The sequence below is a fragment of the Lynx rufus genome, unplaced genomic scaffold (genome assembly GCF_022079265.1).
Source record: "Lynx rufus isolate CCGP_SWC_20201006 ecotype Redwood Valley unplaced genomic scaffold, mLynRuf1.p SCAF_1, whole genome shotgun sequence".
Classification (NCBI taxonomy): Eukaryota; Metazoa; Chordata; class Mammalia; order Carnivora; family Felidae; genus Lynx; species Lynx rufus.
The window spans coordinates 174,178,295-174,197,368 of record NW_025814823.1 but is presented as its reverse complement, the minus strand read 5'-3'; the positions used below and the strand labels follow the sequence as shown (position 1 = coordinate 174,197,368).

The window sequence follows — 19,074 nt, the reverse complement described above, 5'->3', positions numbered from 1 at the left end:
TCCTACGTCCCAGCACTTGATTTAAGGGAAATCAGTAAAGGGAAATCAACAAATGGTGCATGTCTGCTTGGCATGTCACAGGTACTTATACTGGCTTTTGTATACTTAAAATTATCACCACTTAAATCAAGAGACAGTGAAACTCAGAAGGGCAAGTTGAATGAGTATAGATCTGGGTTTAAAACAATCAAACAAAAATAAATACATAAGATCTGTGTGCCATCAAAGCCCATGCTCTTTACCTGCAACAGTTCAGCTTTCCCAGTTAGAATCATTTCACCTGTAACAGAAAACTCAACTCAGACTTGCTTAAACAATAAGGATGTGAATCAGCTCACGTTACTAGAAGTTCAGCAGTGGTATGGACATCATGACTGCTTGATCCAGCAGCTCAACAGGATCATATAGGAACCAGTTTTTGTCTCTCTATTCTGATACCCACAGTTTGAGGTTTATCCTGAGACTGATAGTCAAGTTTAGTGAGAGACGACTTCTCATAGCTATCTATCTCTTAAAATTAGAAAGTCTACAGTCCTGAGCCTCCAGGCTCTGGGATTGCCCTGTTTTCCCTCTTTTAAAACAACCCCAATTGCCTGCTCTCTCTCAGGAGCTTCTCTTTTAGGTACAGACATACTTCGTGATGCATGGCCTTCGCTTGGGCTTCATATTTAGGAGAGCCGAATGCTCACTCATCAGGAAATTGAGAGGAAATACTTCTCATTTTTTCTTCTACAGGGGCAAAATCTGCCTGGGAGAGTCCTTTTTCTGCGTTATGTGGTTCAGACCCTGGAAGATGACTTCCAGCAGATCCTGAGGAGGCAACGACAGCACCTGCAGCAGTCCATTGCAAGCACTGTGCTGTCCTGTGACAAGCAGCCCCACAATGTCAGGTAACTAACTAGCACCTGAGCTCAGGGATGTTAAGAAGTAGGAGCCATAGGTGGGCAGCTACTCAAGGCTGGAGAACATCAAATGGATGAAGTTTCATAGTCACACAATAATATAACAGGGATAGCTATTAAAACTATAGACAAGGAGTGCCCGAGTGGCTTAGTCGGTTAAGCGTCTAACTCTTGATCTTGGCTCAGGTCATGATCTCACAGTTCGTGAGTTCCAGCCCAGCATCAGGCTCCATGCTGACAGTATGGAGCCTGATTGAGATTCCCTCTCTGCCTCTTCATGTGCACACGCTTTCTCACTCGATCTCAATATAAATAAATAAAAACAAAAAAAAAATTATAGATGATCCTAGAGGCATCTGTGTGGCTCAGTCGGTTAAGCATCTAACTTCAGCTCAGGTCATGATCTCGTGGTTCGTGAGTTCAAGCCACGCATTGGGCTCTGTGCTGACAATGCAGAGCCTGCTTGGGATTCTTTTTCTCTCCCACTCTTTCTCTGCCCTCCCCCTGCTTGTACTGTGTCTCTCTCAAAAATAAATACATAAACTTAAAAAAAAAAAAAAAGAACTACAGACGATTCTAAAAGAAAATCTCTCTGTACCAACCGTGTGTTGAGCACCACAGCCTTCATGGTTTTTGGCTTTTCTCAAGACTGTCAGACGTCCTTTGGTGTATTTCAGAATTGTCCAGACAGCCTCAGGAGATCTAGGGGAAAACCTTAACTTGCATAAAACTTTTCACAGCTTTTATAAACCTAGATTTATTTCCATCTCCCTGAGTACCTCAGGAGAACTCTCATTTGTCACTATTAGTTTCTAAAAAGTAATATAATAGGTCCTGAGACTAACAATAAGGTACAAGATGGTAGCAAGCATGTATTCTTTTTTTGTAGAATCAGGGCAAGTGGGAGCTTCTGGAAGCTTCAGGACAGGGAACTACTATATCCTTATATGAATAGGAGAAAATGTGATTTCTAGGGTGGCAATCTCAGGCTGGAATTTTCTTCCTGGAACTACAACTCGTGGGTTCTTTTGTTTTTTTTAATTAAAAAAATTTTTTTGTGTGTGAGACAGAGTGAGTGTGGGGAGGGGCAGAGAGAGGAGACACAGAATCCAAAGCAGGCTCCAGGCTCTGAGATGTCAGCACAGAGCCTGATGCATGGCTTGAACTCACACACAGTGAGATCATGACCTGAGCTGAAGTCGGATACCCAACCAACTGAAGCACCAGGCGCCCCCCATTTTTTTTTTAAGTTTATTTATTTTGAGAGAGACAGCACGAGTGGGGGAGGTACAGAGAGAGGGAGAGACAGAGAATCATAAGCAAGCTCCATGCTGTGTGCAGAGCCCAACATGAGGCTCGAACTCGTGAACTACAGGATCACAACTTGAGCAGAAATCAAGAGTCGGATGCTTAACCAACTGAGCTACCCGGGCACTCCAATCCTTACTTTTTTTGGAAATGGTTTTCACCAAGCTAGTGTACCAGCATCCTTTTTTTTTTTAACAGCATCATTGAAACTCTTCCACTCATATTTACATTCTCATATGTTCTTGTATGTTTGTTAAAAATAGTTTTCTAGGGGCGCCTGGGTGGCGCAGTCGGTTAAGCGTCCGACTTCAGCCAGGTCACGATCTCGTGGTCCGTGAGTTCGAGCCCCACGTCAGGCTCGGGGCTGATGGCTCAGAGCCTGGAGACTGTTTCTGAGTCTGTGTCTCCCTCTCTCTCTGCCCCTCCCCCGTTCATGCTCTGTCTCTCTCTGTCCCAAAAAAAATAAATAAACGTTGAAAAAAAAATTTTTAAAAAAAAATAGTTTTCTACAGGCCAATATGGAATATTGACTGTTATAACTACTTTAATAAAAAAAAAAAACAAAAAAGAGGAAGCTTCATACTGTTTTGAGCATCAGTCAGCTTCCCCCCTTAGTTTGCATGCCCATACCCATTTTCATAGATGTGACATTTTCTGTAAAGTTTAAATGTTAATGATTATAGAATAGAAAATCAGTAAGTAGATCTACAAAGAGCACAGGATAGTGTAGTTAGGTAGTTTTTTGTTTTTTTAATGTTTTATTTTTTATTAGAGCGAGAGCATGGGCGGGAGAGGGGGACAGAGGATCCAAAGCAGGCTCTGTGCTGACAGCAGTGAGCCCAATGCAGGGCTTGAACTCACAAACGGAGATCATGACCTGAGCCAAAGTTGGATGCTCAACTGACTTAGCCACCCAGGTACCCCAGCATAGCTGGGTTTTAAATAGAAAAATAACAATTTATGGACACTAAAGATGGATCTTAGATTGAGGTTATGGTTACACAGATGTATATATCTATTTACCAAAACTCATCAAATAAAAATCTGTGTGCAATTTATTGTATATAAACTGTACCTCAAAGATGAGGGCTTTTTTTTTTTATTGAAGTATAGCTGACACACAGTGTTTATCAGTTTCACGTATACAACATAGTGATTCAACATCTCTATATATTACGAGCGTGGCCACCATCTGTCACCATACTACACTTTTATAATATCATTGACAATGTTCCCCATGCTGTACCTTTCATACCTGTGACTTATTCATTCTATAACTGGTAGCCTATACCCCCCCAGTCCCCTTCACTTATTTTACTCATCCTCCAAACCCCTGCCCTCTGGCAACCATCAGTTTGTTTTCTGTATTTACAAGTCTGTTTCTTTTGTTTGTTTTGTGTTTTTACATTCCACAAATAAGTGAAATCGTATGGTATTTGTCTTTTTCTGACTTACTTCACCTAGTGTAATATCTTCTTGGTCCATCCATGCTCTTATAAATGGCAAGATCTCACTCTTTCTCATGGCTGAGTAATATTCCTTTGTATGTATGTATGTACATACATATATATATCACATCTTTTTCATCCATCCGTCTATTGATGGACACTTAGGTTGCTTCCATGTCTTAGCTATTGTAAATAATACTGCAGTAAACATAGTAGTGCATCTGTCTTTTCAGATTAGTGTTTTCATTTCCTTTAAATACACGCTAGTGGGATTAGTGGATCACATGTTTTTTTCTGTTATTAAATTTTTGATGAACTTCCATACTGTTTCCCCAGTGGTTGCACCAACTTACATTCCCAATAGTGCAGGAGAAGTCCCTTTTGTCCACATCCTTGCCAGCATTTGTTATTTCTTGTCTCAAAGATATGAGGTTTTATTTTTTTTTTTTAATTTTTTTTTTCAACGTTTATTTATTTTTGGGACAGAGAGAGACAGAGCATGAATGGGGGAGGGGCAGAGAGAGAGGGAGACACAGAATCGGAAACAGGCTCCAGGCTCTGAGCCATCAGCCCAGAGCGTGACGCGGGGCTCGAACTCACGCACCGCGAGATTGTGACCTGGCTGAAGTCGGACGCTTAACCGACTGCGCCACCCAGGCGCCCCAAAAGATATGAGGTTTTAAAAGTCAGTCTCTATATTACCCTGGTCTTACGGGGTTTTCTTTTCTTTTTTAACTGTGCATACAAAGAGTAAACTAGTTCTATAAGGTTTAGGAAATACACTAGTTTCCAGGTTCCCTCACCTGCATTTTCCTTTTCCACAGGGGTAGCTACTTTCCACTCTTTTAAATGATTTTTTTTAATATTTACCTCTGTATGGCTAAATAACATGTTTATGTTGCTAATTCTTGATTTTTCATTATTAGCTATTATCTATTGACTTTCCACATGAAATAAGAGTAGTTAACTCTTTTTCCTCCCTACCTCCTCCTGGGCACACACATGTTTCCCTGCCCCCATGCTATTAATTTATTTATATCATAATTTTGTTCAGATCAGTATTCAATGTTTCTATTGTTACGACGATGTATGCTAGTCAGAGTTGAGCCAAGTCCTAAATAAACTATGATTATTTTTCCTTTAATTCATACTTTTGTGTTTCCTTACAGTTAATAATTGCCTTATTTTTAGTTCCCCTGTATTCTTTTTGCATATTGGAAGTCAACCCCAAATTCTCTATTTGGTCTAAATCTCCCCTCGATGTTTATTTGCACTGGGTTGTCATATTCTTGAAGATCTGTGGTGGAACTGTTTGACCTCCTTCAATCTGGATTAGTTGTCCTTTTTGCCAGCTTTTATCCTAAATGTGAGAATTTCCTTTGTTTCCAAAAGTTGGATCTTTCCTTTATTTGTCCTGTGTCTTCTCTTTATTGGTTTACTCCCTCATTTGATGGATCGGTCTCCAGTAGCTTCTTAGAAAGGGATGTGGAAAGTAAAATTTTGAGATGTTATATATCTGAAAATATTTTATCTTCCTATATGTTGACTGATAACTGAGTATAGATATTTAGGTTAGCAATAACTTTTCTACAGAGTACTGCAGGAAATCTTCCATTGTCTTCCACATTTGCTGTTAAAAAGTCATAACTACCTTGATTATTGATTCTTTGTATATGCCCTAATTTTTTCCTCTGAAAGTTTTTAGAATCCTATTTTTTTGCCCAGTATGCTTGTTGTAGGTCTCTATTCATCCATTGTTCTGGGCCTTCAGTGTGCCATTTCAGTCTAGGAACATCCTTCATTCCTGGAAAAGAGTTTTTATCTCTGCTATCATGTTTTTAATTTCCAAGGGCTCTTTTACTTTGTCTCTAAATGTTTCTTTTTTAAAATAATAAATATGGGACACCTGGGTGGCTCAGTGCGTTAGGTGTCCAACTCTTGGTTTTGGCTCATAGTTTCATGAATTTGAACCCCGCATCAGGCTCTGTGCTGACAGCGCAGAACCTACTTGGGATTCTCTCTCTCTCTCTCTCTCTCTCTCTCTCTCTCTTTCTCTCTTTCTCTGTCTCTCCCCCACCCTCTCCCTCTCCACCCACCCTCCCCTGTCTCTCTCAAAAATAAATAAACTTAAAAAAATTAAATTAATAAATAGTATTCTGTTCTTGTTCTTTCATGGGTCTGTATTTCCTCATATCTTTGGTGACACTAATTATAGTCTTTGTTTTTGTTTTTTTAATATAATTTATTGTCAGGTTGCCTAATATACAGTATATACAGTGTGCTCTTGGTTTTGGGGGTAGAGTCCCGTGATTCATCGCTTACATACAACACGCAGTGCTCATCCTAACAAATGCCCTCCTCAATGCCCATCACCTTCTCCTCTCCCCTGCCCTCCCCCATCAACCCTCTGTTCTCTGTATTTAAGAGTCTCTTATGGTTTGCCTCCTTCCCTCTCTGTAACTATTTTTTCCCCTTCCCCTCCCCCATGGTCTTCTGTTAAGTTTCTCAAGTTCCACATATGAGTGAAAACATATGATATCTGTCTTTCTCTGACTGACTTATTTCGCTTAGCATAATACCCTCCAGTTCCATCCATGTTGCTGCAAATGGCCATATTTCATTCTTTCTCATTGCCAAATAGTATTCCATTGTGTATATCAACCACATCTTCTTTATCCATTCATTAGTTGATGGACATTTAGATAGCCTTCGTTTTTGTTTATTCTCTGTATAGTCTTATTTTCTCCCAAGTTGCTTTTTTAGGGGGAGGGGAGAGTTGGTTTTGGCTATTTTGGTGCTTATCTCTCTTATTAGAATATCTCCATAAGTGTGTAATAAACCTTGGTAGTCTGTGTTGTGACAGACTCAACAGCTGATGGAAGCTGAGTCCACGGAAGGACTCATCATTTCTACACTTCCCTGTTCTTAGAAAATACTTCGTCATGTCTTTAAGTCTTTCCTCTTGGGCTGGATGGGTTTTCCAGAGAAGACTTCCAGTTTCCCACATGAAGGGTAAAGACCGGGATGCCAGGTTTTTAGAAGACAAGTGTGGGAAAATAGCCAGGGTCTCTGCACTCAGCATAGGTTCACTTAGTGCTGCTGTTACACTTTGATGCCCTTGCCTCCCAGCTGTGCCTGGTGTCCTCGTCCAGAGACCCTCTGTTTTATCTCTCCACGATGTTAACCTGCAGTGTAGGGTCTAAATTTCTCTTAAAGAGCTTACAAACCATCATATTCGTTTTCCCTTACGTCCTTTCATCCTCGCTTCAGAGAAAACTTGCACTGTCTTTTGCAGAGCTTATTGAGGATTCTTTTTCTTTTTTGGTAAATATGCTTACATAGGATTGCTCTTCTCTACTGCTAGTTTAGGATTCAGCTTTCTCAATCCTGCTAAGTCACTTAAAATCCATCCCTTTGCTAAAGTCATAGATTTAGATTAAAAATCATCCTGAAAGCATGATACACTTGCCTTATTTAATTAGTTAATCGGTTACCTTTGATTTTATAATCAGCATCTCGTAACTCACTCCCCAAATCAAAGGCTGGGACCTTGACGGTTACCTGCATCTAACCATATATCCATCCTCCATCACCTACTTTTGCACCTTCCTGTACCCAAAGTGATCAGCATCTTGAATGTTTATCAATTCCTTTACTTTTTTATGTAGTTTTAGTTTATGTGTTCCTGTAAAGTATATGTTTTTATTTTAGTTCCTTCCTGCTATATATTAAAGGATATCATGCTATACATAATCTGTTGGGACTTTTATTTTCCACTTTATATTATAGAGTGTAAGATTTGTCCATAGTGTTACTTATCACTGTAGTTAATTTTCACTACTATGTAATATTCTATTTTGTGACTATACTTCATTTTCTTTCCATCTTCTAAAATTTCACTGTTGTCTCCCTTTTCTCTTCTCCCTTGTGGCTCTTTAAAAGAATTATTTAGTCTAATATTAGTGGGATTTTAGGAAGGAAGAATATTAGAAGTGTGTATTAAGTCCACCATTTTTACCTGGGTTACCTAAGTGATCATCAAAAGCAATTTTGACTGTATGAGAATATGAGATGTTTTTACCTTACTAACTTTAAGAGCCTACACCCTATAGAAAGTATGACTCCATTGCATATACTCTAAACCTTGTTTACTAGCATTAATGGATGACACCTAATCATAGAAAGCCAGCAAGGACCTCTTTGGTCATCAGGTCTAACTTTCCACCTGCTCAAGAGGCCATAGATAGTACTCTCTGACCTCAGAGGTGCCTTTCAATAATTAGAACTCACAAAAATGTCAGTATTTTAGTTAGCTCTTATAACCTTACTACAGTTAAATGTGGGGTTTCCATTAGACTTATTTAAATATTGAAAATCTCCAAAGAGCCCTCTTGGTTGCCTTTGGGGAAATCTTGGGCCTTGGAACCTAGGTTAAGGCTGCAGTTTTGATTATCATACCATAAGACAGAAGTTTAAACTTTTTTTTTTTTCTTATTTTCCTCTACAGGGATGTTATCAAGTGGTTGGTCAAAGTAGTGACTGAAGACGGATTAACTCAACCCACAAATGGAAATCAAACCTCTTCAGGAACAGGAATCTTGAAGGCCACCAGTAGCCATCCTTCTCCCCAGCCTAACCTGACAAAGAACACCAATCAGCTGTAAGGGGCAGACAGAAGTTGTCTTTCCCAGGGCTATTGGGATTTATTGCTTTAGAGAACAGCACCTTTCCTAGAAGAAGTTTCCACAAAATTAGTTAGCTCTTATAACATAGACTGATTCTTACTAAAGACTATCTTAGTTTGACTGAAGGCTAAATTATAATGCCAAAGCTAAACAAAAGCAGATGATTTCCCTCTTAGATAAATAGGACTTCACTAAGTGAACATAAATTCACAAAGCTGAAGTGAAACGAAAGCTAGGGGATACTGACTTCCATCCCCTGGATTCCCAGAGACAGTACAGGGTTACAGCTACTCGTTACTTCAGCTGTCCACCAACAAAAGAAGAGCAAGAATCATGGATACTGGGTGTTCCAGCAGCCTGTAGCCTTCAGGGACCTTCATGTCTCTCCTTCAGGCCTGGGAGAAGAGTAGCAGTTTAACCTGCAGATTCCAACAGGTTATAACAGCCTGTTAGAACAGAACAGAGCCGTTCCCATCACCTCAGACCACACTGAAAAGACCCCATCACCTCAGACCACACAGAAAAGAGATTTACTGGCATTTCTTTTATGGGATTGAGAGTGGTCTTGGCATTTTTTGAGAGAGGCCAGGATTTTAGATCCAGAGCCGTCATTGCACAAGTAACCTACTATTCCAAGTCAGTCATATTGTTAAAAGCCAGTCACGCTTGACATTTCAAATACAGCATTTGTGCCTAAATTCACAATGCTATTTTATAATCTGGTGGCATCGATCTGATTTACATATAAGGCCTATGGGGTTTTTTTATTTATTTATTTATTTATTTATTTATTTTTAATTTTTTTTTAAGTTTATTTATTTTTGAGACAGAGAGAGACAGAGCATGAACGGGGGAGGAGCAGAGAGAGAGGGAGACACAGAATCGGAAGCAGGCTCCAGGCTCTGAGCCATCAGCCCAGAGCCCGACGCGGGGCTTGAACTCACGAACCGTGAGACCGTGACCTGAGCTGAAGTCAGACACTCAACCGACTGAGCCACCCAGGCGCCCCTAGGCCTATGGGTTTTAACTAAGAGACAATCTTGTATCTAAAAGGAGAATGTTTAGAACGATAAAGCATTTGCTTGACAGATTGGGGGAGGCGCTAAAGTAGGGTTATCCTAGAACCCCACTTATAGAGACCTAACAGAGAGGCAGACACTGTGCCTTCAGTGGAAGATAGTCTATATTATAATCTAAATTACTATGATTTATTATAAGTAAATAGGAGTAGAAATAAAAATAAGGCCCTCTAAAAGTCAGTTTATCATGATCTTAATAACAACAGTAAGCACTACCATCTACCATTAATGAGTGTGTATTGCCAAATATCTTACACAGCGCTCACAACTTTATCAAATAGGTAGTATTATTTCCTCTTTTTAGAGATGAGAAGACTTGGGCTCAGAGCAGTTTAGTAATTTGTCAAAAGTTGAACAGCTTGTCATTGCAGAGCCAGAAACTGATGCCAAAGCCCCTGGGCCACCTATTGTGTTACTAGCTGCAGATTTTCTGAAAACAGCCCTTTCTTCCATCACAAATAATAATGCATGTTAGAAAAGACTGACTTCACGCCAGGCCCATTTTTCTGCGGGGTGGCCTACATTCTTTTGGTCACATCAGCCTGGCTATCTCCCACATTTAGGTCCGATGGGAGAGAGGGTCACGGTCCACCAGTTGAAGTTCTGAGAATGAACTTGGTAAAGGATAATTATAAGGGAACCAGTAACAGGAGAACTATATGATAAATATGTATTTTCTCCCATATCAAAGAAATTCAAATAATTGATAGTCATTCTGGACCTGTTTCTTCATCTGGAAAATAGAGAAGTTACAGGTTAGATGATCCTTAAAGTTCTCTAGATCCTATTTTCTATTTTTGAATTTAAAAGTAGCTTGCTTTTACAGCTCAACCACAGGTTCAGTGGTTCAGATAGCTGGCAGAAGGGATTCAGGTAGGTGAAATTTCTAAATAAAAGCATGCTGATGGCTCAGGTGGTTCTCCCTGACCTAGTAGGTGCTTTACAAGATCCTTTAGTACTCTGGTGGGGGCCTCCTCCCAGCTAGCAGGGTGGCTCCTTGCCAGACAGTTCCACTCACTTGTGTTCTGTGTTCTGGACTCAGGATTGTGTGTCAGCTGCAAAGGATGCTGTCTATAGCCGTAGAGGTAGACAGGACCCCCACCTGCAGCTCCAATAAAATTGCTGAGATGATGTTTGGATTTGTGCTGGACATTCCTGAGAGGAGTCAGAGGTGAGTCTTACTTTTGTTTCTGTTTTATGTTCTGGGAACAGAATTTCAAAAGAAAATTCCAAACAGTAGTTAAATTGGGAAAGACGAGAAGGAGGGATAGTTTCTGTCTCGTTAGTCTTTTGAAATAAAGAGGTTCTCAACTGATTATTTGAAACTAAGGCAAAACCTCTTGAGAACAGGCAGGATGCCTTAAGTGGAGCCTGCAGTTTCTTACTTGATTCATTTGGCTGAGAACTTTACTCATCCCTCAAGGTTCAGCTGTTCTCTGATCCTCAACCATAGAGCCTGATATAAATGTTCACTAAAGGCTTGGTGGATGAATGAAATAGGCATGTCCAATATTAGCAGAAGAAGAAGTGAGCCAAGAATGAAAACAGTTGGACCTGGAGAATAAGCCCAAACAGTAAGAATAAGGAACTCAATTTCTCTAAGCATGCATTAGTAAAGTGTTCCCTTAGAAGGAGATAAAGAAATAGAGTTCTTGGCAGGGACCAGTGATTCCTTCTTTAAACCAGTAATTTTAGAATCCAGAGGAAAAATAAATAAATGAATGAATATGAATTCATGAATAGTGGCTAGTGCAGGAAATAACTATGAGAGAGCCATTGAACAGAAGTGTCTCTTGGGTAAATTATCTCTATCAGAGCTCCATGTGTGACTTCTGATCCCCATCGCATAACTCCCAATTGGCAGGCGAGACTGTTCTTCTACAGTTCTGGTTCCTCTATTAGAAGAAAACGTCACATCAAATTGTACTGTAATAGAGATTTAATTAAAATACCCCAATGAGATTAAGAAAAACATTTATTGAGTCCCTACAATGACGTGTGTCATTGTCACATTAGCTATCTCATATTTTCACGTTTTCATACAGTATTCCTATTTTACAAATGAGAAAAATACTTAAAGTAGTGAAATCATTAGTCCACGGTTACACAGCTAATTGGATTCATAATACAAATTCAAACCCAGGACTTTTTGATCCCAAGTTCAATGTTCAAAGGAAGCAATATGTTATAGTGGTCAGACCGAAGGAAGCGTACATAAATGCCATGCTCGCTCTATCACTTTGTCGGAAGTATTTCATTTGGGTCCAACTCGCATGCCATTCATTCATATAGGCCTAGATTCTTATGAGAGATGGGAAATCTAAGGAATGGGTAACTGTAAACACATTTAGACCTAACACTGACAAAAACAATTTAAATAAAGCCTGACCCTGTTCTAAAACTCAGAAGGGGCAAATTGGCAACCACTCAAATTATACTAGAAGATACTTTATATAGCCTTTACCTTGGTTTATTTAAATTCTTTAAAGTTTAGGTATAATTTACACACAATTAAATTATATAAACTGATTTGCATAAGTATTCCATGGATTTTGGCAAATGCATAACCCATGTCACCTATCATTTTCCAGTGACTCACTGATAGTATGTAGAAATCCTGCTGCAACCTTGCTAAATTCACTTATTATATCTAATAAGAATATTTTTGTGGTTTTCTTAGGATTTTCTACATACACAACCATATTTTCTGCAAATAAAAGCAGTTTAACATCTTCCTCTCCAATCTTTATGCCTTTTTCTTCTTTTTCCTACCTTATTACATGGGCTAGCACCCCCAATAGAATGTTGGAGAAGTGATCAGAGCAGATATCCTTGCCTTATTCCTAATCTTAGTGGGAAAACATTCAGTCTTTGACCAAGTATAATGTTAGCTATAGATGTTTCCTAGAGGTCGTCTGTTGGATTGAGGAAGCTTCTTTCTATTTCTAGTTTCTATAGTGGAGTGTTTTTATGAAAACTAGGTATTGAAATTTGTGAAATATGTTTTCTGCATCTATTGAGATAATCGTAATTTTTCTCCTTTATCACATTGTGATGAATTATACTGATTAATTTCCTAATGTTAAACCAACCTTCCATTCCTGGAATAAAAAATCGTACTTGGTTGTGATATGTTACTCTTTTTGTGTACTGACAGATTCCATTTACTAATATTTTATTAAGGGCTTTTGCATCTGTGTTTACAAGGGATATTGAGCCGTAATTTTGTTTTCTTATAATGTTCACCCTCACTCATATTTAAAGAAATATAAACTAAAACTACGCTGAGGTGCCGTTTCTCACCTACCCAAATAGTAAGAATTTTGAAGTACAATAAATACATTCCAGTAGAGAGGTTTTGAGGGCACCTGGCTGGCTCTTAGTAGAGCATGTGACTCTTGATTTCAGGGTTGTGAATTCAAGCCCCATGTTGGATGTAGAGATTACTTAAACATAAAATCTTTAAAAAATAAAAATAAAAGATGGGGCGCCTGGGTGGCGCAGTCGGTTGGGCGTCCGACTTCAGCTCAGGTCACGATCTCGCGGTCCGTGAGTTCGAGCCCCGCGTCGGGCTCTGGGCTGATGGCTCGGAGCCTCGAGCCTGTTTCCGATTCTGTGTCTCCCTCTCTCTCTGCCCCTCCCCCGTTCATGCTCTCTCTCTCTCTGTCCCCAAAAAAATAAATAAACGTTGAAAAAAAATTAAAAAATAAAAATAAAAATAAAAGAGAGAGAGAGAGAGATTTGAGAAAGCAGGTACTCATATGTTGCTGGTGGGAATGCAAAATGGGGCAGACCTGTTGGGAATTCTGCATTATCTAACAAAACTAAATGAACAATTGTCCCTTGACCCAGCAAGCTCACTTCTAGGAATTTGCCCTGAAGATACACTTCTAACAATATGAAAATACCGTATGTAGGATTTTCACTACAGCATTGTTTATAATTGTAAAACATTAAAAACAACCCAAATGCCCATTCATAGTGCAGTGGTTGAATATCCATAGTACATCCACACAATGGAGTAGTATGCAGTGGTAAAAAATAAATAAATAAACAAACAAACAAACAAATAAATAAAAGTAGGAGCAAATTTTCTGAACTGATTTCCAAAATATATTATTGAATAAAAAAGGCAAAATATAAAGAGTATGCATAGTAAATATATGTATCTTTTTGTAAGAAAGGAGAAATTTTTAAATGTACATGATTATGATCATTTGTCAAAAAAGGAACACAGTTAAGAAAAATGGCAGACTGAAAAAATGGCAGCTGGCAGACTAATCAAATTGCTTACATTGAGGGGATGGATGGCAATGGGCTGGAAGAGAAAAGGTACTAGGCCAGAGTGATAATGGTGATACTGGTGGTGATGGTGATGCTATAATACTTCTAAGTACAAACTTCTTCATATATTATGACTTTTAGGCTTTGGGGGCTATTCTAATGTTTTATATACTCCAAAAAGGAAAATAAATCAACAAGAGAGTTGAAAGATAACAAGGGAGAGCCTAACATGGGATACAGACAAACTAATCTGTGCTTTAAATAAATAACATAACCGGGGTGAGGGGAGGTGTATGAGGGGAGGGGTGTGAGGGAAAAACAAGCCCAAGTAACTTTTTTTTTCACTTTCTATTTTTAAATAATTATGGATTCACAGGAGGTTGCAAAAATTAATACAGAGAAGTCCTACGTACGCTTCACCCTGTTTTTTCCCCAGTGATTACATCTTACATAACTATAGTACAATATCACTAACAGGAAATAGACACTGGTATAATCCACAGATCATATACAGATTTCACCCAATTTGCATGCACTCATTTGTGTGCAGTGTGATCACATGTATAGATTCATAGATTCATGTAACTACCGGCACAATCCAGATATACAGAACTATTCCATCTCCACAAGGATCCCTTTCCTTTTACAGCCACACCATCCATCTTCCCCAATCCCTGGCAACCACTAATCTGTCCAAGTAATTTAAAACACAGTATTTGGACTAAATATTCTCAGGCTAAAGAGAAAATGAAATGTAAATAAATATTGGAACTCTTTTTCACAGAGGTATTAAGTTAACAATTCAAAAATTATCTTATGTGTATTCTAGGATTAAACAAATAAATGTATTGTGGATAATGAGAGCCAAGTTTCTCACTGTCAGAGAAGAGAGTTACACATATGAAAAGGGGAAAAGATAGAAGGAACCCTGTGGTGCTGGATTGGAATTGGAGGCATCAATATGAACTTGTGGTTTCTAATAAATATGGAAAGATAAAGAAATAGATGTAGATGTGTGACAGTGCTCTGTGTGTGTGTGTGTGTGTGTGTGTGTGTATGTGTGTATTCATTCATACATCTTTTTCCTACCTGTGCCCACTGAGAGAACATAAAAATAATTACACTTTAGTGGCAATAAGCTCACCTAGGACCCAGATCTTTGTTTCTAAATACCAATTTACCCTAAAAGGAACAAGAGTTCCTTGAAGGAAAGGATAATTCCACAGCCGAGGTAGGGAAAAGTACAAGATGAACCTGGAACATCTTGTGCCAGAAAGTAAGGAAATGTTCAGACTTGTCAAAAGACACACGAGCCAGCTTAAAGGGCTTCAGTGACCGAATCTGGGATAATTTGGCATCAGAATAAATATTGACAGTAAAAGACTATAAAAACTATTAAATAAAATAAGAATCTATAATTCTAATACTGACAGGAAAGAAGAGAAAGGACTTTCTTCCTTACAGTTGAAAGCCAATTAATAAATATAAGAAGAAATGACGAATTGGGAAAAAATGCCATTTGACAACCATCATGATAATAGCTAGTTTAGGTATAAGTGGATATTAAAATGGTGAAAGTTTGTGGAGTACCAAGATATTTGCATAATCTCAAAGTGTATTGCCACGAGGTATTAATTATAATAGGGAAAAAATAATAGTGGAGGCCCCACCTTAGTCACTAAGTGATCAAGGTTAACACCAACAATAAGGTAAGTTGGCATCACGTGCCTTTTGATATGATGCACTGAGAAAAACAAAACATAATTCTTGTAGTACTCTTGCCCCAAAACGCATAACCTCAGTCTAATTGTGGGAAAATAATCAGACAAATCCAAAATGAGAAACATTCTATGAAAAAAACGGACCTGCACTTTTAAAAAATGTCAGTGTCATGAAAGACAAAGTACAGTAAAGGAACTAACTGTAAAAACAGACAATACAATGTGTAATCTCTGATTTTCTTTTGTTATAAATAGCATTATGAGGACAATGAAAAAAATCTGACTCAAGTCTGTGGATAATATTATGTTAAAGTTAATTTCCTGATTTTGAGCATTGTATTTGATTATCTAAGAGAATGTCCTTGTTTTTAGGAATTACACACTGAAGTATTTAGGGGTAAATGGGCATCATGTCTGCAGCTTACCCTCAAATAGTTAAGAGAAATGAATTGAAAATCAAAGACAGAAGGATAAAGAAGATGTGATAAGCATTTGGTGAAAAGCATTAACAGTATTTGGGAATTCTTTGTACTATTCTTGCAACTTTTCTGTGTGTCCAACAAAAGGTTAAAGGAAAAAAGGGTATGTTTATTGTAAATAGCATAGAGTCTGGCTTTTTGAGTCAGCTGACAATCCCTACCTTTTAATGGGAGTTATTTATTCCATTTACATTTAATTGTTGGTTTTATATCTGTCATCTTGCTATTTGCTTCCTATTTGTCTCTTTCTCCTTTGTTCACTTTTACCTCCTTTTCTGCCTTCTTTTGGATTATTTTCAGTTATTCCATTTAGTCTTTCCTATTGGCTTTTAGCTTTTTTTAATTAAAATTTTATTTTGAGGCACCTCGGTGGCGCAGTCAGTTAAGCATCTGACTTCTCGGCTCAGGTCATGATCCCCCAATTCGTGATTTCAAGCCCCGCCTGCATCAGGCTCTGTGCTGACATCTCAGACCTTGGAGCCTGCTTCGGATTCTGTGTCTCCTCTCTCTCTCTGCCCTCCCCCACTCACGCTCTGATTCTCTATCAAAAAATAAATAAACATCAAAAACATTTTTATTTTGACATCTATTTGCATTAGTTACAAGGAAGAATACAGAGAGATCCCATGTACTCTTTAACCAGTTTTCCCCAGTGATAACGTATCACAAAACCATAGTGCAGTATCACAACCAGAACATCTAGATTGGTGCAAGCCAACATACAGAACACTTTCATCACCACAGGGATTATTCATGTTGCCCTTTTATAGCCATATGCCCTTCCCTCCCACCCCATCCCTTCTTAACCTCTGGCAACTAATCTGCTCTCCATTTTTACACTTTTGTCATTTCAAGAATATTTTATAAATGGAATCATACAGTGTATAACCTTTTGGGGTTGGCTTTTTACACTCAGCATAATTCTCTAGAGATTCATTCAGGTTATTGTATCAGTAGTTCATCCCTTTTTATTACTGAATCGTAGTCCATGGTGTGAGTGTATCTTGGGTTTTCTTTAACCATTTACCCATTGAGGATATCTGTTGTTTAGTTTGGGACTATTATGAATAAAGCTGCTATAAATACTCATATACAAATTCCCATGTGAACAGAAGTCTTCGTATCTCTAGAATAAATACAAAGGAGTATAATGTTTGTATCATATGTCTGTGACATGTTTAGTTCAAGAAACTGCCAAACTCTTTCCCTGAGCAGCTATACTATTTTAGATGCCCACCAACAATACATTTGTGATCCAGTTTATCTGCACCCCAGCCGGCATCTGGTGTTGCCACTGTTGTTGATGTTAGCCGTTCTGATAAGTCTGTGGTGGCGTCTCAGTGTGGTTTTCATTTCTCTAATAGCTAATGAGTGTGAACATCTTCTCATGTGCTTAGTATAACTTCTTTATTGAAATGTCTCTTTTCATTTTCTAAATGGATTGTTTGCTTTGTTACTGTTGAGTTTTGAGAATCTTTTTGTATCCTAGATACTACTTTTTCGTCAGATCTGTGGTTTGCAAACATTTTCTCCCATTCTGTAGTTTCTCTTTTCAGCCTCTAAACAAGGTCTTTCACAGACCAAAAGTTTTAAATGTTGATAAAATACAATTTATCAACTTTCCTTCTATGGATACTTTTGTGCCAAAGATTCCTTGGGATTGTCCATATAGATCTGTGTCAGTGTGTTATCTTGTATATAGCGACAATTTTATTTTTTCCTGTCTAGAATCTTTATGCCTTTTATTTCCTTTTCTTGCCTTACTGCACTGGCTAGAACTTCCACAACTATGTTGAATAGTCGTGGTAAAAGCAGACATCTTTGCCTTTGTTAATGACCCAGGGGGAAACATTCAGTTCATTAGTTAATTATTTATTAAAATATAAGTTCACCATGAATTATGATGCTAGCTGTGGGGGGGTTTTGTAGATGTTCATTAACAAGTTAAAGAAGTTCCCTTTTACTCCTAGTTTTCATCGTGAGTGGATATTGAATTTTATCAAATACTTTTCAGCAAATTATTTTTAATAATTGCCCTTAGAATTAGAATATGCATCCTTAACTTACTGTAGTCTGCCTTGAATTAATATTATGTCACTTAACACGTGATGTAAGAATCTTAAAAACTTGTACTTCCGTTTACCCTGCTCTCATCCTTTGTGCTTCACTGTCATACACTTTTACTTTTACATAGGTATAAACTCCAGAATGAAGTCACATTTTTGTTTTAAACACTTAGTTGCTTTTAAAACAAATTTAAGAGATGATGTGGGATGGGGCGCCTGGGTGGCTCAGTTGGATGAGCGTCCAGCTTCGGCTCAGGTCATGATCTCATGGTCTGGTCCGTGAGTTCCAGCTCAGAGTGCTAACAGATCAGAGCCTGGAGCCTGCTTCGGATTCTGTGTCCCCCACCCTCTCTCTGCCCCTTCCCCTTCCTCCCTCTCCCTTTCTCTCTCTCTCTCTCAAAAATAAATAAAACATTTTAAAAGAGAGAGAGAGTGGGGCACCTGGGTGGCTCGGTCGGTTAAACGTCTGACTTCGGCGCAGGTCATGATCTCACAGTTCATGAGTTCGAGCCCCGCGTCAGGCTCTGTGCTGACAGCTCAGAGCCTGGAATCTGCTTTGGATTCTGTTCCTCCCTCTCTCTCTCTGTCCCTCTCCTGCTCACGCGTTCTCTCTCTCTCTTTTAATGTTTATTTATTTTTGAGAGAGAGAGAGAGAGGATGTGGGAAGGGTCTTTCATATTTACCCTCCATGATATTGTGATTTATAATAAGAAATATATATAGTTGGTCTTCATCCCATTTTTGGCACAGAGCTAAAACCCTTGGAATTTCCTAAGTGAGGAGAGCTAAAGGTGCCTTTTATTATGTTAATGAAGTCACTTTTGGAATATCCCTAGGGTAGGTATGGGAGCTGGTTGTTAGGAGAACCAACTGTGTCCCAACCCCCAACCCCCTACCTCCACCTTCCTACGGGATGGGGGGAGGGGCTGGGGATGGAGTTTAATCACAAATAGTCAATGATTTAATCCGTCCTGTCTATCTAATGAAGCCTCTATAAAAAAACCAAAAGGACAGGGCTCAGAAAGCTTACAGGATAGTGAACACAGGGAGATACCAGGAGAATAACAGCCTCAGAGAGCTTGGAAGCCTTTCACCTCTTCCC

At 38.7% G+C, this 19,074-nt stretch overlaps 1 protein-coding gene across 1 annotated transcript in view; it reads left to right on the top strand.

Annotated features, from left to right (window-relative positions):
• Positions 1-19,074, top strand: part of SIMC1 (SUMO interacting motifs containing 1) — an 82,760-nt gene that overhangs the window by 52,404 nt on the left and 11,282 nt on the right. Inside the window, exons 5-7 of the mRNA XM_047090893.1 lie at positions 736-890; positions 8,166-8,318; positions 10,465-10,593. Coding sequence (XP_046946849.1) covers positions 736-890; positions 8,166-8,318; positions 10,465-10,593 — 437 coding nt within the window. The remainder of the gene's footprint in view (positions 1-735; positions 891-8,165; positions 8,319-10,464; positions 10,594-19,074) is intronic.